General features: G+C 42.2%; 1 protein-coding gene across 4 annotated transcripts in view; it reads left to right on the forward strand.

Moving 5' to 3' along the window:
* GOLGA1 (golgin A1) overlaps window positions 1–19,807 on the forward strand; it is a 52,205-nt gene that overhangs the window by 22,394 nt on the left and 10,004 nt on the right. For all 4 annotated transcript variants that reach the window (XM_060154371.1, XM_060154372.1, XM_060154374.1 and 1 more), the window contains 5 exons: window positions 949–1,074; window positions 3,014–3,109; window positions 6,839–6,934; window positions 7,807–7,956; window positions 8,518–8,613. In XM_060154371.1, coding sequence (XP_060010354.1) covers window positions 949–1,074; window positions 3,014–3,109; window positions 6,839–6,934; window positions 7,807–7,956; window positions 8,518–8,613 — 564 coding nt within the window. The remainder of the gene's footprint in view (window positions 1–948; window positions 1,075–3,013; window positions 3,110–6,838; window positions 6,935–7,806; window positions 7,957–8,517; window positions 8,614–19,807) is intronic.

Consider the following 19,807-nt stretch of genomic DNA (forward strand, 5'->3'; position numbering starts at 1 on the left):
TTTGAGGAAGCACAGTATTTGTGAGGAGGTTCAAGTCTTCACAATGAAATGTTGATGCCATGCAACCTTATTTTGGAGTGGAGAATGGGCATGTTCAGTGGATGTAAGGACCACTGTGAGCTAAGAAATTGTATATTCAAAGGATTCTGGATCCTCAGCTTTGATGTTGAGCAGTATTTGGAGACTGACAGTTGTGAAAGGACCAAATGTAGTCCCAACCCACCACTGCCACCACTACCATCACTGCTAAAGAGGTAGACTGAAATAAATAAGTGGGCAGCTGGTGATCTGGGGCCATGGTGTAAGGTGCTGCTGTGATTCAGAGGTGCTCCCTGTCCTGTGAGCCAGGGTGAATATCATTGTTTGTTTCAGTTCTGTCTTCAGCCTTAAGGCAGCTACAGTGGCATCATGACTGCTTCATCCAGCCCCACGTTTCCAGGCGTATTGTTCTGTAGGTCATTGTAGGGCTGGCTGGGAGCTTCTTCAGTGGAATTACCTCTGCTGGTTCTTGGCATCTGGTGTAAAGTTGTAGGTCCTGTTGGCCTCTGGATTAATAGGATTAAACCTATGCTTGATGAGAGTGGGAGGGGGAGCATTCCTTTAGCTAGTAGATCATGACAACACAGGGGATATTTTAGAGAGGAGGAACATCTTCGCAGGGTCCTGGCTAGATTCCACAGACGTAATAGCATTCTTCCTTCCCGGATTGCCAGGTGCTTAAATTTGGGAGCGTTTGCTGCTTGCTGCAATAGGCCTGAAACGGATACCTGAGTAGTGTTCGGTTCTGATCTCATATATTCTCTGTTCCATTTTCAGGGAAGATCTCCTGGCTGTATGTTATTCTAGGATGCAGTTGGAAACAGAATTTCAGAGAAACATGGTGATTCTAGAGGATACAGGAAGGGAGGGAGAGAGACAGTGTAATGTAATCTCTGCTTTCACCTGCAGGCCACTGCTGAAACTCAAGAGAAAGAAAAACTCATCACACATTTGCAGGAGAAGGTTGCATCCTTGGAGAAGAGACTGGAGCAGAACTTATCAGGAGAAGAACATGTGCAGGAACTTCTAAAAGAGGTAACTAGCTCCCTTTGGGCTGGCCAGTGTTGGGAGGGCCGTGGTAACACTGGAGATTTCATAAAATCCTAGAGTTTCAGAGCCAGAGAGTCTTCAAAGAGCTTGGTGAAAAGATCACTTCCTCCAACTTTTGATTGTTCTGCTTATGATAAAATCAGCATCATGTTGCCTGTGTGTGACGTTTTCCTGAAGGAAAGGGAGCACTTTGTTCAGAGATGCGTGTGAAGGAGTGGCATCCTGATCACCGATAAACCCCACCTAGTGATTTACGCCATTTGGGTTGTTGTCTTACTGCCCTGCTTTCCTTCCCTACCCGTTGTACTTTACATTGGCCAAGGAAAGTAGTTACCATCTGCCTTTGGCGTGAGCGAGAATTGCTTTGGGCAGCAAGTGGGCTCTCCTTAGCCGAAGGAGGCAGTTGAGCCAACTGGCCTCTAGCCCAGTGGTGTAGGTGAACTTGCTTGTTGTCTGCCCACATTCTGCTCTCTCCTACATGACAGAGGTGACAAAACCCAAGCCTTGGGCCTAGATTAGCCCCTCACTTTCTGTCTTCAGTCAGTTTCAACTAAATGTGTCCATCTCCACTGCCACTGCTGTACTTCAGGTTTCCAGCCACTCTGGCCTAGTCTGTGTTAGAAGTCTCCAGACTAGCCTATACCCTCTCCTGCACCCTCTGACACAGTCTTCCACGTCACCACTAAACTCATCTTTCCAAACAACGTTTCTGACTATATCACTCCCATAAAGAGCTTCCACAATTACCCTACAGTCTATAGTGAGTATAACGTGGTTTCTAAGGTATAGATTGGTTTCTAGAACCAGGCTCCCTAGGTTTGCACTTTACCTCTTCTACTTACTAATTTTTGACTTAGAGCAAGTAACTTAATCTTTTTGTGTTTTCTTCCCCCTCTGTAAAATAGGGTTAAAATTGTATCAAACACATAGAATTGTTATTGGGAAATGATTAGAATTAGCACATCATGGGGTCTCAGTATATTTCAGCTATTAATATTATAATCATTACTGTGCCACCATCATTGTTATAAAGTTAAGTGTGCATAGGAGTTACTTGGTGAGTTTGTTTGAAGTATACATTTCTAGGGAATTCCCTGGCAGTCCAGTGGTTAGGAATCGGCACTTTTACTGCAGTGGCCCAGGTTCAATCCCTGGTCAGGAAACTGAGATCTTGCAAGCCAAAAATTTGGGGGAGAAAAAGAAATATATATATATATACATATATATATATATATATATATATATATATATGTATGTCTTGCCGTACTCTCAGAAATTCTGATTTTAGTAGACCTGGAATAAAGCCTCAAACTTAAAAACTCCTCCACCCACCCAGATGAGTCTAATGCAAGTGTTTGGATGACTCCACTTTGAAAAATATTTGCTACAGAATTAAGTTCAAACTTCCTTCTGTGGCATAAAAAGCTTTTCTCATAATCTGGCCCTTTGCCTAACTTTCTAGTCTTGTTTCATGACCTGAACCCATCATCACCTTGACTTTTGGCAAGCTGTAGCTCCCCAGATACCTCCAGCTGTTTCATACCTCTAGTGTCATCCCTCTGCCTGGGTGCTCCCTTGGGCCCTGGCCACCTGTGAAGAATGAAGCCTCCTAGTTTCCTGAGGCAGTGAGGATCTCCTGCTCTGTGCTGCTCCTTTGTGGACACCATTACACTCTATTATATACTTTTTTGGTTAGTTTTTGCCCCAGCCTCAAGGTCAAAAAACTGTCAAATTTATACTTTATGTATACTTTATATGTATACTTTATGATGTGTGAATTTTATCTCTGTTAACTGTTTTGGGTTTTTTGGTGCGTACTTGTGTCCCTCGTGCCTCGCACAAATCGTAGTGTGGTGTAGATGTCAGTAAATATTTATTCAATGGAGAAATGACTATTTTCTTTTACTCTTCTTTCAACTTACAGAAAACACTTGCTGAGCAGAATTTGGAGGATACCAGACAGCAGCTCTTGGCAGCCAGAAGCAGCCAGGCCAATGCCACTGACAGCCTGGAGACTCGGGTACTGACCTCACTCCCAGTGGTTCCTGTGTCTGGGTGGTGCCCTGGTTGGATGATGTGGTTGTGGCTGAGAATCCCCTTGGGTCAGAGGTTTTCTTCCAAAGGGACTCTCTTTCGGATCTTACTTGTAGAGAACTGAGGTAGTCGTTTTCTTCATTCTTGCCACATTACCATCATTGTTCCACAGAAAGTTGTTCTCTTCTCTGTTTATTCCCTTTATCCCCATTCCCCTCCTTCCCATAGGAAACCACTCTAATGTGGTTAATAGAGACCCTTTTATTGTTGGATAACCTTAAAACTGGTGAATTGTTTTGTGTGTCTGTGTGTTGATTTAAGTAAATGATACAGCTGTACATATGTCTTCTTTGTTACTTTCAACTGCTCCATCTTCTGTGTCCACTTCGTTGTTCTTACCTACTGTACTTTATAGTTGTCTACTAGATGCTAGATATCCAGATTGCCTTTGTTCTGTCACCACAAATTACACTGCGGTGAACATCCTTGTCCCTTTTACCTTAAGAAGGATAGCAAGTGCATATGACTCAATGTGACTCAGTAGGACAGGAATGTTCCCAGAAGGCCTGCACCTGGCTCTACTCGCCCAGCATGCATGAGAGTTCCTATCACTGCATCTCTGTCTTTTCTAGCATTGGCATTTCTCAGCCTTCTTGCCAGTTTAATGAGTGTGAAGTGGTAGAAGTGGCAAGGGATCTCTGTGGGGCCGCTTATAAGAACACTAAACCCATTCATGATAGCTCCACCCTCATAACCTAAGTACCTCCCAGACACCTCACATCCTAACACCATCATGTCAGACATTAGGATTTCAATATATGAATTTTGGAGGGACGTAAACATTCAGACCATAGCAAATGCTTAGCTTATTTTTTTAATCTTTCTTGTTTCTTGATAAATATATATAAAGCTATATTTTTCTCTAAATACAGCTTTGTTTTATTATAATTCAGTTCTGTTTCTGAATATCCATTCTTTTATTGTGGTAAAATACACATAACATAAAATTTACCATTTCAACCATTTCTAGGTGTACACTGGCATAAAGTACATTCACGTTGTTATGCAACCATCACCACCATCCATTTCTAGAACTTTTTCATCTTCTCAAACAGAAACTGTGCCAATTAAAACAATAACTCCCCATTCTCTCCTCTCCCCAGCCCCTGGCAACCACCATTCTACTTCCTGTTTTTATGAATTTGATGATCCTAGGTACCTCTTATTAGTGGAATCATATGGTATTTGTCTTTTTGTGTCTGGCTTATTTCACTGAGCATAATGTCTTCAAGGTTCATTCACATTATAGCATGTTTCAGAATTTCACTCCCTTTTAAGGCTGAATAAGCCTTTTTAAGACTTTTATTCCATTGTACATATATCACATTTTGTTTATCCATTCATTTGTCCATGGACATTTGGGTTGTTTCCACCTTGTGGTTGTTGTGAATAATGCTACAGCGAACATTAATGTATGAACAAGGTTTTTGTGTGGGCTTATACTTTCATTTCTCTTGGGTATATTCCTAGGAGTAGAGTTGCTGGGTCATATAATAACTCTGTGCATAACCTTTTGAGGATCTGAATCTTTCTTGAGTTCTTCCTGCAAACTGGGACTTGCATAGATATTTACTGAACCCAGCAGTTCAAAAAGCTAGGTTTCACCATAAACAAGACAAAAAGACAGCCCTCAGAATGGGAGAAAATATTTACAAATGAAACAACAGACAAAAGATTAATCTCCAAAATGTACAAACAGCTCATGGAGCTCAATATCAAAAAAACAAACAATCCAATTAAAAAATGGGCGGAAGACCTAAGTAGACATTTCACCAAGGAAGACATACAGATGGCCAAGAGGCACATGAAAAGATGCTCAACATCACTAATTATTAGAGAAATGCAAATCAAAACTACAATGAGGTATCACCTCATGCCGGTCAGAGTGGCCATTATCAAAAAATCTAGAAACAGTAAATGCTGGAGAGGGTGTGGAGAAAAGGGAACCCTCCTGCACTGTTGGGGGGAATGTAAATTGATACAGCCACCATGGAGAACAGTATGGAGGTTCCTTAAAAAACTAAAAATAGAATCACCATATGACCCAGCAATCCCAATACTAGGCATATACCCTGAGAAAACTGTAATTCAAAAAGAGACTTGTACCACAATGTTCATTGCAGCACTATTTACAATAGCCAGGACATGGAACTAACCTAAATGTCCATCGACAGATGAATGGATAAAGAAGATGTGGCACATATATACAATGGAATATTAGCCATAAAAAGAAAAGAAATTGAGTTATTTGTAGTGAGGTGGATGGACCTAGAGTCTGTCATACAGAGTGAAGTAAGTCAGAAAGAGAAAAACAAATGCCGTATGCTAACGCATATATATGGAATCAAAAAAAAAAAAAAGGTACTGATGAACCTAGTTGCAGGGCAGGAATAAAGATGTAGACATAGAGAATGGACTTGAGGACATGGGGTGGGAGGAGGAAGATGGGGCAAAGTGAGAGTAGCATCGACAAATATACACTACTGAATATAAAGCAGGTAGCTAGTGGGAAGCAGCAGCATAGCACAGGGAGATCAGCTTGGTGCTTTGTGGTAACCTAGAGGGGTGGGATAGGGAGGGTGGGAGGGAGTCTCGAGAGAGGGGATATGGGGACATATGGATACATATGGCTGATTCACTTTGGTGTACAACAGAAACTAACACAGTATTGTGAAGCAAGTATACTCCAATGAAGACCTATTAAAAAAAATAAATAAATAAAAGCTAGGTTTCAGTCGTGGCCCTACCACTAATAAAATTTGTGATCATGAGCAAGTAACATTACTATTCTTCTCTGTGGAAGTACTCACACTGTTCTCATGGGGTTGTTTCAGTTAAAACTTACATGTGAACATACATGAGAAACCATGAGACCTAAAAATACTCTTTTTCTCATTTGGTACCTACCTTTGCTTGACAAAGCTGCAACCTTCCATGAGCTTGTGTTTTAATAATAAAGTTCCCCCAGGGCAAACCTTATTCAGCAAACAAGAGGACTTTAAAAGAGAAATTGGCAAAGTTAGCTTGAGTCAGATGAAAAGGCCATATTGAAGAACCATGTCTAGCTCAGTGCTAGGCAGTGTGTCATCCTGTCCACTGTGCTGGCCTCGTGTCCTAGTGCAGTGCCAAGTACAGAGTCAGACTGGATCATTAATTGTGGGATGAGGGAAACCCAAGTTTGTATCATGAGCAGTAATTCCACTTCTGGGAATCTGTCCTAATCAAGAGATTCAAACCAGATCAACACTTTTTGCATGAAGATGTCAACTGCTGCATTATTTTATGTGCAAAATGGAAAACAGTAGGCAGCGGTTCAGGAAATTATGAAACATCCTTTAAGGAAATAATCTAAGGTCTGAAGACTGCGTGGAAACATAGAAGGAAATTTGAGCAAGGAGGAAAAATACAAAGTTTTACTAGAATTGTATATGAAGTTGTAATAAAAGAAAGAAAGAAAAGTCATAAAAATAGCCTGTAAGAAACTATATTAGAATGATAGTGTTTTATAATGGTAGACTTATGAGCATCTTTCTTTTTTTGTAAGTAAAAATTTTTCTTTAATGAACCTGTTTTATGATTTAAATAGATTTGATTTTAAAAGCCATTTTGTTGCTACTTCTTTTGAATGAAAGGATGCTTCTCTTTCCCCCCTCAGGTGAAGGAACTAGAGCAGAGCCTGCAGGCATCTGAGGAGAAGCTAAAACAGAGCAGTGACGTTGTGGCAGCTCAGGAAGCTCAGATTCAGGAGCTTGTAAGTGGGTATTGTGACTGCTGTGTTCTAGGCCCTTGATGCTTTTTCCCTTTATTCTTTTGTAGGTCCCCAGACTCACTCCCAAATTCTGGAATGGTATCTGGACCTGACCTTAGATACAGTTGTGGGCAGATAGGCAGTGCAGGTAGAGGGAGTCAGGACCTGCTAGAGGGTCTGAGTTACCCAGAGAGATAGTGACGGGCTAGACAGCCCTGCCTAGTTCTGGGACTGTTAGAGGTGGTGTCTCCACTGGCGTTCAAACCTCACCTTGCAGCCGGGGCTGTGGAGAACAGCTCCAGGCTCTGGGGAGAAGATGGCAAGGGCTTGGCCGGTAGTCACAGCGCCAGGTCAGGTGTTGAGCTTGAAACTTGAGAAATAAAAACGGCATTTGTTGCCTCGTGTCTGCTAAGTACTCTGCATGTATTTTAATTTAGTCCTTGCAGCAGACGTAAGAGCCTGTACTGTTATCCTTATTCTCCAGAGGAAGCAGGCTCAGAAAGGCGACCAGATCACTAGCCCAAGGTCTCCCACCTAGTAAATGGCTGAACCCACATCCTTCCTAGGTCAAAGCCCTTGTTCTTCATCACTGTGTTATGTGCCTCCCCAGGGAAAAGCCTCATCCATAGAGGGCAGCAATGAGTGGAGTGAAGGAGGGCTGTGTCTTAGGACTGGCTGGTGCCCAGAGCTGTCCCCCCAGCACCAAGACCAATCCCAGATTCCAGCTCCTAGGCAGGCCAGGGGACCTCAGCGGCAGCCAGGCTGGAGTTCAGGAAGGAGAGTTGTTTCTGTTGGACACTCATCTTTGGGTCACTGAGGGACAGAATAAAGCCCCCATTGTCACCACGAATAACTGTCCTCTGCTACCCCCTCAGGCCTCCGCAAACAAGGAGAGCAGCTGTGCACAGCAGCAGGTCCTCGCTCTGGAGCAGCAGTGCACAGAGCAGATCCACACACTGGAGGCCCAGCTCTCTGCCCTGGAGAGAGCTCGGGCAGACGACCATGCAGCCGCGGAGCGGAAGGTGGTGAGTGAGGAAAGGAGAGGGGCCGGGCACAGGAGCACCACGTTCATGTGTGGCTCGGCTGCCAAGTTGTTTGATGGGAAGAAGACCAGCCCTCCTCTGAAGTAGGGAACCACTTTTTGGAGCAGTTTTTGTCTTTCACCAAAACACCTGCTCATGAGACTGGAAGTTAAAAGGCTGCTTTTTATAAAAACCCTGAACAAATGGGTTTTCTTTTTCCTTGGGCTGCACATGGACTTCCTGGTGCTTCCTGACCAGTCCCATCAGTGGCTTCCCACTGCCTTTCTAAAATGTATACTGTTCATCCTTAATGGCTTCTCCCTTCCCTGGTCCCCCTCCTTGTTCCATAGGCTTCAGAATCAAGTGCCTTAGTTCTTCTTGTGAGGAGTGTGTCAGGTGACTCTCCCTTCCTCACCCCAATCCCCATTCTCATCTCCCACCCCTGCAGTGGCAACAAAAGGAAGGGGGGCATTTTTAAAGGTTCCATGTCAAAGAGATAGGACTGTGCTCAGGGGAAATATGGTAAAGACCTTTTCTTTTATACATACTTTTCTCAATTTGCAGAGAGAGCTGGAGCAAGAAAATGCAGGCCTTAAAGAAAGTAAGAATGAATGTGAACATTCTCTACAACATCACCAACTTGAACTAAAGAAGCTGAAGGTATTTATCTAATTGAATCAGTTTCACAAAAGTATCATCTCTTTCATGTGTGTATTTGGAGTGGCCAGGTGAACGTTCTATACGTAGAGTAGAGAAGGAATGGAACTAGGATTTGTTCAGAGTTCTGCTAAGCATTTGCAACAAATTGTCACCTCGTTAAGTCCTCTCAGTGATCAAGGACATAGGGAGAGTTGTGCTTATTTTGCAGTTAATGTCGTCGAGGTTCTGAGTGTAAGTAATTTGTCCAGGTTCCATAGTTAGAGGTGGTGCTGCTCTGACTTTTCACTCCACCACGGAGACCCAGCCCTTCCTCTCTGTCCTCGTCAACAGCTGCCTGACAGTAATGCTGTCAAAGCACCACTGTCACTGATTTCCAGTGAGGCCAGTAAAGCAAGGCCTTAAAACATCACGAGGGCCTTATTTGTTTGTTTGTAACAGGGAGCAGGTACAGAAATGAAGAAAAAACAACCTGCTGGATTGTTTCCCGTTCCCTTCTGAGAACTTGGTGCTTTGATCAGATGCTGCCACCTTCATTGCCGGGACATAACTGGATTCAGGGGAAGGAGTCTGCCACTTTCTTGTAGGCCTCCAGGCTCCCCTGTCCCCTTTCATAGCAGCCCTTAGATGATAGATCTTTGCAGGACTTGCCCAGCTATGGTCATGACACAAAGATCTTGTGGATCCTTTGGCAGAGATCTTCTCAGAGAACATCCATAGCTGAGGCCTGCACTGAGTCAGCTTTTACCAGTAGTCTCTGCTAAGCTATGTAGGTGCTAGTGCAGTAGTGCCATGTCATGGAAAGCATGGACTTTAGAGTCAAATATTTCTTCATGCATTTCCTTCAACAAACATCTGAGTACTTGTGGGCCCCATTGTAGGTGCTGTGATGTGGCAATGAGCAAAACAGACAAAATCATTCCCCCTCCCCTAACCTGTGGAGCTTGTAACTAGAGACAGTAAACACTTTTTTTTAAAATTTAATTTAATTTATTTTTTATACAGCAGGTTCTTATTAGTCATCAATTTTATACACATTCAGTGTATACATGTCAATCCCAATCTCCCAATTCATCACACCACCACCCCGCCACTTTCCCCCCTTGGTGTCCATACGTTTGTTCTCTACATCTGTGTCTCTATTTCTGCCCTGCAAACTGGTTCATCTGTACCATTTTTCTAGGTTCCACATATATGCGTTAACATATGATAATTTTTTTCTCTTTCTGACTTACCTCACTCTGTACCACAGTCTCTAGATCCATCCACGTCTCTACAAATGATCCAATTTCGTTCCTTTTTATGGCCGAGTAATATTCCATTGTATATGTACCACATCTTCTTTATCCATTCATCGAGACAGTAAACACTTGATAAATGGTTATAAATGCTATGAAGACAATAAAGCAGACTAAAGGACAGAGAGGAGGGAGGAAAGGGCTCTTTTAAATATGGAGGTGAATATGGGAACCAGGATGGCAGAGTAGAAGGACATGCTCTCACTCCCTCTTGTGAGAACACCAGAATCACAAGTAGCTGCTGGACAGTCATCGACAGGAAGACGCTGGAACTCACCAAAAAAGATACCCCACATCCAAAGACGAAGGGGAATCCACAATGAGATGGTAGGACGGGCACAATCACAGCCCGTCTAAAATCTATTCCATAACTGCTGGGTGGGTGACTCACAGACTGGAGAACACTTATACCACAGATGTCCACCCACTGGAGTGAAGGTTCTGAGCCCCACATCAGGCTGCCCAACCTGGGGGTCTGGCAACAAGAGGAGGAATTCCTAGAGAATCAGACTTTGAAGCCTAGTGGGATTTGATTGCAGGACTTCGACAGGACTGGGGGAAACAGAGACTCCACTCTTGGAGGGCACACACAAAGTAGTGTGCACGTCAGGACCCAGGGGAAGGAGCAGTGACCCCAGGGAGACTGAACCAGACCTACCTGCTAGTGTTGGAGGGTCTCCTGCAGAGGCAGGGGGTGGCTGTGGCTCACCGTGGGGACAAGGACACAGCAGAAGTTCTGGGAAGTACTCCGTGGCGTGAGCCCTCCCAGAGTCTGCCATTAGCCCCACCAAAGAGCCGGGTAGGCTCCAGTGTTGGATTGCCTCAGGCCAAACAACCAACAGGGAGGGAACCCAGCCCCATCCATCAGCAGACAAGTGGATTAAAGTTTTACTGAGCTCTGCCCACCAGAGCAACACCCAGCTCTACCCACCACCAGTCCCTCCCATCAGGAAACCTGCACAAGCCGCTTAGATAGCCTCATCCACCAGAGGGCAGACAGCAGACGCAAGAAGAACTACAGTCCTGCAGCCTGTGGGAAAAAAACCACATTGACAGAACGATAGACAAGATGAAAAGGCAGAGGGCTATGTACCAGATGAAGGAACAAGATAAAACCCCAGAAAAACAACTAAATGAAGTGGAGATAGGCAACCTTCCAGAAAAAGAATTCAGAATAATGATAGTGAAGATGATGCAGGACCTCAGAAAAGGAATGAAGGCAAAGATCGAGAAGATGCAAGAAATGTTGAACAAAGACCTAGAAGAATTAAAGAACAAACAAACAGAGATGAGCAATACAATAACTGAAATGAAAACTACACTAGAAGGAATCAATAGCAGAATAACTGAGGCAGAAGAATGGATAAGTGACCTGGAAGACAGAATGGTGGAATTCACTGCTGTGGAACAGAATAAAGAACCAAGAATGAAAAGAAATGAAGACAGCCTAAGAGACCTCTGGGACAACATTAAACGCAAACACATTCACATTATAGGGGTCCCAGAAGGAGAAGAGAGAGAGAAAGGGCCAGAGAAAATATTTGAAGAGATTATAGTCAAAAACTTCCTTAACGTGGGAAAGGAAATAGCCACCCAAGTCCAGGAAGTGCAGCGAGTCCCATAAAGGATAAACCCAAGGAGAAACACGCCGAGACACATAGTAATCAAATTGGCAAAAATTAAAGACAAAGAAAAATTATTGAAAGCAGCAAGGGAAAAATGACAAATAACCTACAAGGGAACTCCCATAAGGTTAACAGCTGATTTTTCAGCAGAAACTCTACAAGCCAGAAGGGAGTGGCATGATATACTTAAAGTGATGAAAGGGAAGAACCTACAATGAAGATTACCTGGCAAGGATCTCATTCAGATTCAATGGAGAAATCAGAAGCTTTACAGACAAGCAAAAGCTCAGAGAATTCAGCACCACCAAACTAGCTCTACAACAAATGCTAAAGGAACTTCTCTAAGTTGAAACACAAGAGAAGAATAGGACCTACAAAAACAAACCCAAAACAATTAAGAAAATGGTCATAGAAACATACATATCAATAATTACCTGAAACATGAATGGATTAAATGCTCCAACCACAAGACACAGGCTTGCTGAATGGATACAAAAGCAAGACCCATCTATATTCTGTCTACAAGAGACCCACTTGAGACCTAGGGACACATACAGACTGAAAGTGAGGGGATGGAAAAAGATATTGCATGCAAATGGAAATCAAAAGAAAGCTAGAGTAGCAATACTCATATCAGATAAAATAGACTTTAAAATAAAGAATGTTACAAGAGACAAGGAAGGACACTACATAATGATCAAGGGATCAATCCAAGAAGAAGATATAACAATTATAAATATATATGCACCCAACATAGGAGCACCTCAATACATAAGGCAACTGCTAACAGCTATAAAAGGAAATCGACAGTAACACAATAATAGTGGGGGACTTTAACACCTCACTTACACCGTATGGACAGATCATCCAAAATGAAAATAAATAAGGAAACAGAAGCTTTAAATGACACAATAGCCCAGATAGATATAATTGATATTTATAGGACATTCCATCCTAAAACAGCAGATTACACTTTCTTCTCAAGTGCGCACGGAACATTCTCCAGGATAGATAACATCTTGGGTCACAAATCAAGCCTCAGTAAATTTAAGAAAATTGAAATCATATCAAGCATCTTTTTTGACCACAACGCTATGAGGTTAGAAATGAATTACAGGGGAAAAAACATAAAAAACACAAACACATGGAGGCTAAACAATATGTTACTAAATAACCAAGAGATCACTGAATAAATCAAAGAGGAAATCAAAAAATACCTAGAGAAAAATGACCATGAAAACATGACAATCCAAAACCTATGGGATGCAGCAAAAGCAGTTCTAAGAGGGAAGTTTATAGCTATACAAGCCTACCTCAAGAAACAAGAAAAATCTGAAATAAACAATCTAACGTTACACCTAAAGGAACTAGAGAAAGAAGAACAAACAAAACCCAAAGTTAGCAGAAGGAAAGAAATCAAGATCAGAGCAGAAATAAATGAAATAGAAACAGAGAAAACGGTAGCAAAGATCAATAAAACTAAAGGCTGGTTCTTTGAGAAGATAAACAAAATTGATAAACCATTAGCAAGACTCATCAAGAAAAAGAGGGAGAGGACTCAAATCAATAAAATTAGAAATGAAAAAGGAGACGTTACAACAGACACCGCAGAAATACAAAGCATCCTAAGAGACTACCACCAGCAACTCTATGCCAATAAAATGGACAACCTGGAAGAAATGGACAAATTCTTAGAAAGGTAGAACCTTCCAAGACTGAACCAGGAAGAAGCAGAAAATATGAGCAGACCAATCACAAGTAATGAAATTGAAACTGTGATTAAAAATCTTCCAACAAACAAAAGTCCAGGACCAAATGGCTTCACAGGTGAATTGTATCAAACATTTAGAGAAGAGCTAACACCCAACCTTCTGAAACTCTTCCAAAAAATTGCAGAGGAAGGAGCACTCCCAAACTCATTCTATGAGGCCACCATCACCCTGATACCAAAACCAGACAAAGATACTACAAAATAAGAAAATTACAGACCAATATCATTGATGAATACAGATGCAAAAATCCTCAACAAAATACTAGCAAACAGAATCCAACAACACATTAAAAGGCTCATACACCATGATCAAGTGGGATTTATCCCAGGGGTGCAAGGATTCTTCAATATATGCAAATCAATCAGTGTGATACACCATATTAACAAATTGAAGAATGAAAACCATATGATCATCTAAATAGATGCAGAAAAAGCTTTTGACAAAATTCAACACCCATCTATGATAAAAACTCTCCAGAAAGTGGGCATAGAGGGAACCTACCTCAACATAATAAAGGCCATATACGACAAACCCACAGCAAACGTCATTCTCAATGGTGAAAAACTGAAAGCATTTCCTCTAAGATCAGGAACAAGACAAGGATGTCCATTCTCACCACTATTATTCAACATAGTTTTGGAAGTCCTAGCCACGGCAATTGGAGGAGAAAAAGAAATGAATACAAATTGGAAAAGAAGAAGTAAAACTGTCACTGTTTGCAGATGACATGATACTGTACATATAGAATCCTAAAGATGACACCAGAAAACTACTAGAGCTAATAAATGAATATGGTAAAGTTGCAGGATACAAAATTAATGCACAGAAATCTCTTGCATTCCTATACACTAATGATGAAAATTCTGAAAGAGAAATTAAGGAAACACTCCCATTTACCATTGAAACAAAAAGAATAAAATACCTAGGAATAAACCTTCCTAGGGAGACAAAAGACCTGTATGCAGAAAACTATAGGACACTGATGAAAAAAATTAAAGATGATACCAACAGATGGAGAGATATACCACGTTCTTGGATTGGAAGAATCAATATTGTAAAAATGACTATACTACCCAAAGCAATCTACAGATTCAATGCAATCCCTATCAAATTACCAATGGCATTTTTTACGGAACTAGAACAAAAAAAATCTTAAAATTTGTATGGAGACCCAAAAGACCGTGAATAGCCAAAGCAGTCTTGAGGGAAAAAAATGGAGCTGGAGGAATCAGACTCCCTGACTTCAGACTATACTACAGAGCTACAGTAATCAAGACAATATGGTACTGGCACAAAAACAGAAACATAGGTCAATGAACAAGATAGAAAGCCCAGAGGTAAACCCATCCACCTATGGTCAACTAATCTATGACAAAGGAGGCAAAGATATACAATGGAGAAAAGACAGTCTCTTCTACAAGTGGTGCTGGGAAAACTGGACAGCTACATGTAAAAGAATGAAATTAGAACACTCCCTAACACCATACACAAAAATAAACTCAAAATGGATTAGAGACCTAAATGTAAGACCGGACACTATAAAACTCTTAGAGGAAAACATAGGAAGAACACTCTTTGACATAAATCACAGCAAGATCTTTTTTGATCCACCTCCTAGAGTAACGGAAATAAAAACAAAAATAAACAAATGGGACCTAATGAAACTTAAAAGTTTTTGCACAGCAAAGGAAACCATAAACAAGACGAAAAGACAGCCCTCAGAATGGGAGAAAATATTTGCAAACGAATCAACGGACAAAGGATTAATCTCCAAGATATATAAACAGCTCATGCAGCTCAATTTTAAAAAAACAACCCAATCCAAAAGTGGGCAGAAGACCTAAATAGACATTTCTCTGAAGAAGACATACAGCTGGCCAAGAAGCACATGAAAAGCTGCTCAACATCACTAATTATTAGAGAAATGCAAATCAAAACTACAATGAGGTATCACCTCACACCAGTTAGAATGGGCTTCATCAGAAAATCTACAAACAACAAATGCTGGAGAGGGTGTGGAGAAAAGGGAACCCTCTTGCACTGTTGGTGGGAATGTAAATTGATACAGCCACTATGGAGACCAGTATGGACATTCCTTAAAAAACTAAAAATAGAATTACCATATGATCCAGCAGTCCCACTACTGGGCATATACCTAGAGAAAACCACAATTCAAAAAGACACATGCACCCCAATGTTCATTGCCGCACTCTTTACAATAGCCAGGTCATGGAAGCAACCTAAATGCCCATTGACCGACGAATGGATAAAGAGGCTGTGGTACATATATACAATGGAATATTACTCAGCCATAAAAAGGAACGAAACTGGGTCATTTGTTGAGATGTGGATGGATCTAGGGACTGTCATACAGAGTGAAGTAAGTCAGAAAGAGAAAAACAAATATCGTATATTAACGCATATATGTGGAACCTAGAAAAATGGTACAGATGAACCAGTTTGCAGGGCAGAAATAGAGACACAGATGTAGAGAACAAGCATATGGACACCAAGGGAAGAAAGCCATGGGGGGCGGGGTGCTGTGATGCATTGGGCGATTGGGATTGACATGTATACACTGATGTGTATAAAATTGATGACTAATAAGAACCTGCTATATAAAAAAATAAATTAAATTTAAAAATTAAGAAAAAAGATATATATGGAGGCGAGGGAGGGTGTCAGTGAGATTTGAGCAAAAGGTCTGAATAACGAGAAGGGGACAGCAATGTGATTTTGGGGGGAAGGAATATTCCAGACAGAATAAATAGCAAAGAGAAACACGCTTATGCAGAAGAAAGCTTGGTTTGTTCAGAGAACAGCACAAAGGCCACTGTAGCTGCCACTCTGTGGGCTGGGGGAGAGCGGTGGATGATAGAAGGTCATTGGGGAAGCAGGTGGAGGTTTTAAGTAGAGGAGTGACGTGAGAAGTTTTGTAGTAAAAGGATTACTCTGGCTGTATGTGGAAAATGTTCTGTAAAGGAGGCAAGTACAGAAGCAGGAAGACCTTTTAGGAAGCTCAGATACTACTGTGCGTACCCCGTTTAAGGATATAAAAGACAAAATTGAACATTTCAGCAGAGATTTGGAAATTATAATAGAAGACAGTAGTTTTGAAAAGGAATCTAATTAGGGTTTCCCTGGTGGCACAGTGGTTAAGAATCCACCTGCCAAGGCAGGGGACACGGGTTCGATCCCTGATCTGGGAAGATCCCACATGCCGAGGAGCAACTAAGCCCGTGCACCACAACTACTGAGCCTGCGCTCTAGAGCCCACAAGCCACAACTACTGAAGCCCATGTGCCACAACTGCTGAGCCCACATGCCACAGCTGCTGAATCCTGCACGCCTAGAGCCCATGCTCTGCAACAAGAGAAGCCACCACAATGAGAAGCCCACACACTGCAACAAAATATAGCCCCCGCTCGCCACAACTAGAGAAAGCCTGCATGCAGCAGTGAAGACCCAGTGCAGCCAAAAATAAATAAAATTTTTTTAAAAAGACAAGGAATCAAATTAGAATTCCAAAACTGAAAAATGCAGTAGCTGAAAGTAAAAATGCAGATTACAAAAGGGCATGAGGAAACTTTTTTGGGGTAATGGATATTTTCACTATTTTTATTTTGGTGATGGTTTCAGCATAATTCATCAGTTGCATACTTTAAATATGTGCAGTTTATTATTTGCCAATTATACTTCAGTAAAGTTGTTTTAAAAACAATGAATGAGCTTAACAGCAGATTAGAACTAAAGAGAGAAGTAGTGAAATGGAAGAAAGGTCAGAATAAAATGCAGAAAAGAGAAGATAAAAGACATACAGGGTACTGTGAGATGTTTTATCATGTGTCAGTAGAAGCCCAGAGGAAATGAAAAAAATGAGACAGAAGCAATCATTAAAGAGATAATGGCTGAGAATTTTTCAAAGTGATAAAAGCTCTCAAGTCACAGGTACAGGTATAAGAATCCTTACAAATCCAAACAGGATAAATTTTACAATGCAGCCACAGCACTGTAGGAGCACTAAAGAAAGCCAAGAAAACGCAAAGAATTAGGCACCGACAGACTTGCACTAAAGTAAATACTAAAGAGCATCTTTCAGGTGAAGGAAAATTCTAGATGGAAGTACGGAAGATGTAGAGGGAAGAATGGAGGGCAGTGATTGTTGCAAGTATGTGCACAAGAAGAAACAGAAAATCTGCCCCACAGCATGTGATTCACGGTCCAGTCAGGAGAGAGGAACTACCCCAGTTATTTGAGAATTTGTGTTCTAATGTCAAGTTTTTAATCCAGCACTGAAACAGTTAAAAAATAGTAGCAACTGCAGGACACAGCTTCCAACCCTAGGACTAAGGGAACAAAGTGAAGATGTTGGAATTATTTAGGAATTAAGAAGAGGAGCCCCACAGATTTGAAACTCAGACCTGTGAGGAGGGGGCTCTGTACAGTTGGTGCTGGTGTGTTTGTTGGGGGAATAGGGCAGCAAAAGAATTCAGCCGCAAGTGTCGGGAAGACTGCAGAGTGGATGCAGCTGCTGCTTTGGGAAGAAATTGCAGCTGCCAGGGCCAAGCAGCGTTGCTCACAGAAACTGGAAGCTGACGGAAAGGAGCAAGTCTTTCTCCCTCCTCCTCCTTCCAGTCTCCCTGGAGCTCCCCCTTCTGGCAGAGATGAGTATGTATATGAATATGGAGCCCGACCTGGAGAAATAGGGTTTGCAGATTCCCAGGCACGGCATCACAGAGCAGAATATGAAAGGGTGGGTGTGGGCTGAGGCAATAACTTAAAAACCAGCACACACAGGCTATTTAGAAGTGTGGTTAATTTTCAAATATTTGAGCGAGTTTTCTCGATATCTTGGATTTCTAGTTTAATACCATTATAGTCAGATAATATTCTAAATGATTTCAGTTCTTTGATATTTATTTAGACTTGTTTTATGACCCAACCTATAGTGTATCTTGGTAAATATTTCAGTGCACTTGAAAAGAATATATATTCTGCTAGTAGGGAGAGCGTTCTATAAATGCTAATTAGTCAAGTTCATTAATAGTATTGTTCAAATCTTCTGTAGGTCTTCTATTTTTTGTTTTTTTTCTTTTTGGTATATTCCATCGCTTACTGAGGGGGTGCTAGATCTTCAGCTGTAATCATGGATTTGTCTCTGTCTCTCTTTAGTTCTGTCAGTCTTCTGGTATTTTGAAGCACTATTTTTAGATGCACACTTTTTGTTTGTTTGTTTGTTTGTTTGTATCCATGTTTTTCAAAACAGCCCTCTGGGGAAATCATTCCCAGGTGCAGAGGGCTGTGCTCATGGGTAGCCTGCTGGCTTCTGCAGTGAACCTGAGGTATGCCGATCAGTCTCAAATCCTGGATCGTGTGTGGCTCTGTGGCAGTAGCTGAGACTCTACAGCCATGTAGACTCAGTTCTGGGTGTCACCCTGGCCCCTCACTAGCTGATGCTTGAGGGAATCCAGTGTCCTTTTTTCAAACTGAAGATGATAACCCTTGACCTCAAGAGGTTTACCCTGGGGATCAAGCATGACCATGGATGAAAAGTACCAAGTACAGTTCCTGGCATGCTTCCTGCCTTCTCACTCACAGCCTGCCTGCTGTCCTCTTAAGACATCATCAGCAGTCATAGCGTCTCTTCTAAACTTCCCCAGAAAAGGCTCCTGTGGAGGCATGACATTCCTGTCACCCGGCCCACCTGGGCTTGCAGGGCCAGGGTTTCATAGCTCCACTCAGCCTGAGATCTCTTGCTCCTTCTCCTGTACCAACAGAGCTTCTCCCGATGAAGGGGATTGTCTGGGGTAGTTCGAGGTCTCACTGTCAGCCTCTTGAGTTCCTGCACCAATTTTCCTTGTCTACTAGAGGTGGACTCACGGAATGTCAATTCTGACAGCTCCCCAGTAGGAACCAGAATGGCACTGGCCATGAGGCTGACGTCTCCATCCATTAACCCACCTGGACTGGTGTAAGTGGAAAAGGAGATATCGTAGGAGGAGTTGAATAGTCCACTGAACCAGAAAGACTTGTCCAGCTGGAACCTGGGGCCTCAGATCTCTTCTCTGCCTGCGTCATGCTGTCTCTTGCCCTGTCAGTCACCCAACTCATCCTTGCTTTTCTCGATGATGTAGACTGTGTCCTAGAGGTTGGGAGGACATCACCTCAGCAGCTGCAAGCTGGTATCATTCCAACTTAGCAACCCCAGGGAAAAGAGGGCATCTCCCTCTCAGCTTCACCATATAAAAAAAGATTCTGATATAAAAAGGGATTTGATTGGTTCATCTTGGGTGACAGAGCCATCCTTTGGACAAATCAAGTTGGCCAAGGGGATGATTTACTGTGATTGGCCAGGCCCGAATCACATGCTTATTCTTGTTTTTTTGTTTGTTTGTTTTGTTTTTGTCCGGTATGCGGGCCTCTCACTGTTGTGGCCTCTTCTGTTGTGGAGCACAGGCTCTGGACGCGCAGGCTCAGTGGCCATGGCTCACGGGCCCAGCCG

Source organism: Lagenorhynchus albirostris, chromosome 7 (assembly GCF_949774975.1).
Source record: "Lagenorhynchus albirostris chromosome 7, mLagAlb1.1, whole genome shotgun sequence".
NCBI lineage: Eukaryota > Metazoa > Chordata > Mammalia > Artiodactyla > Delphinidae > Lagenorhynchus > Lagenorhynchus albirostris.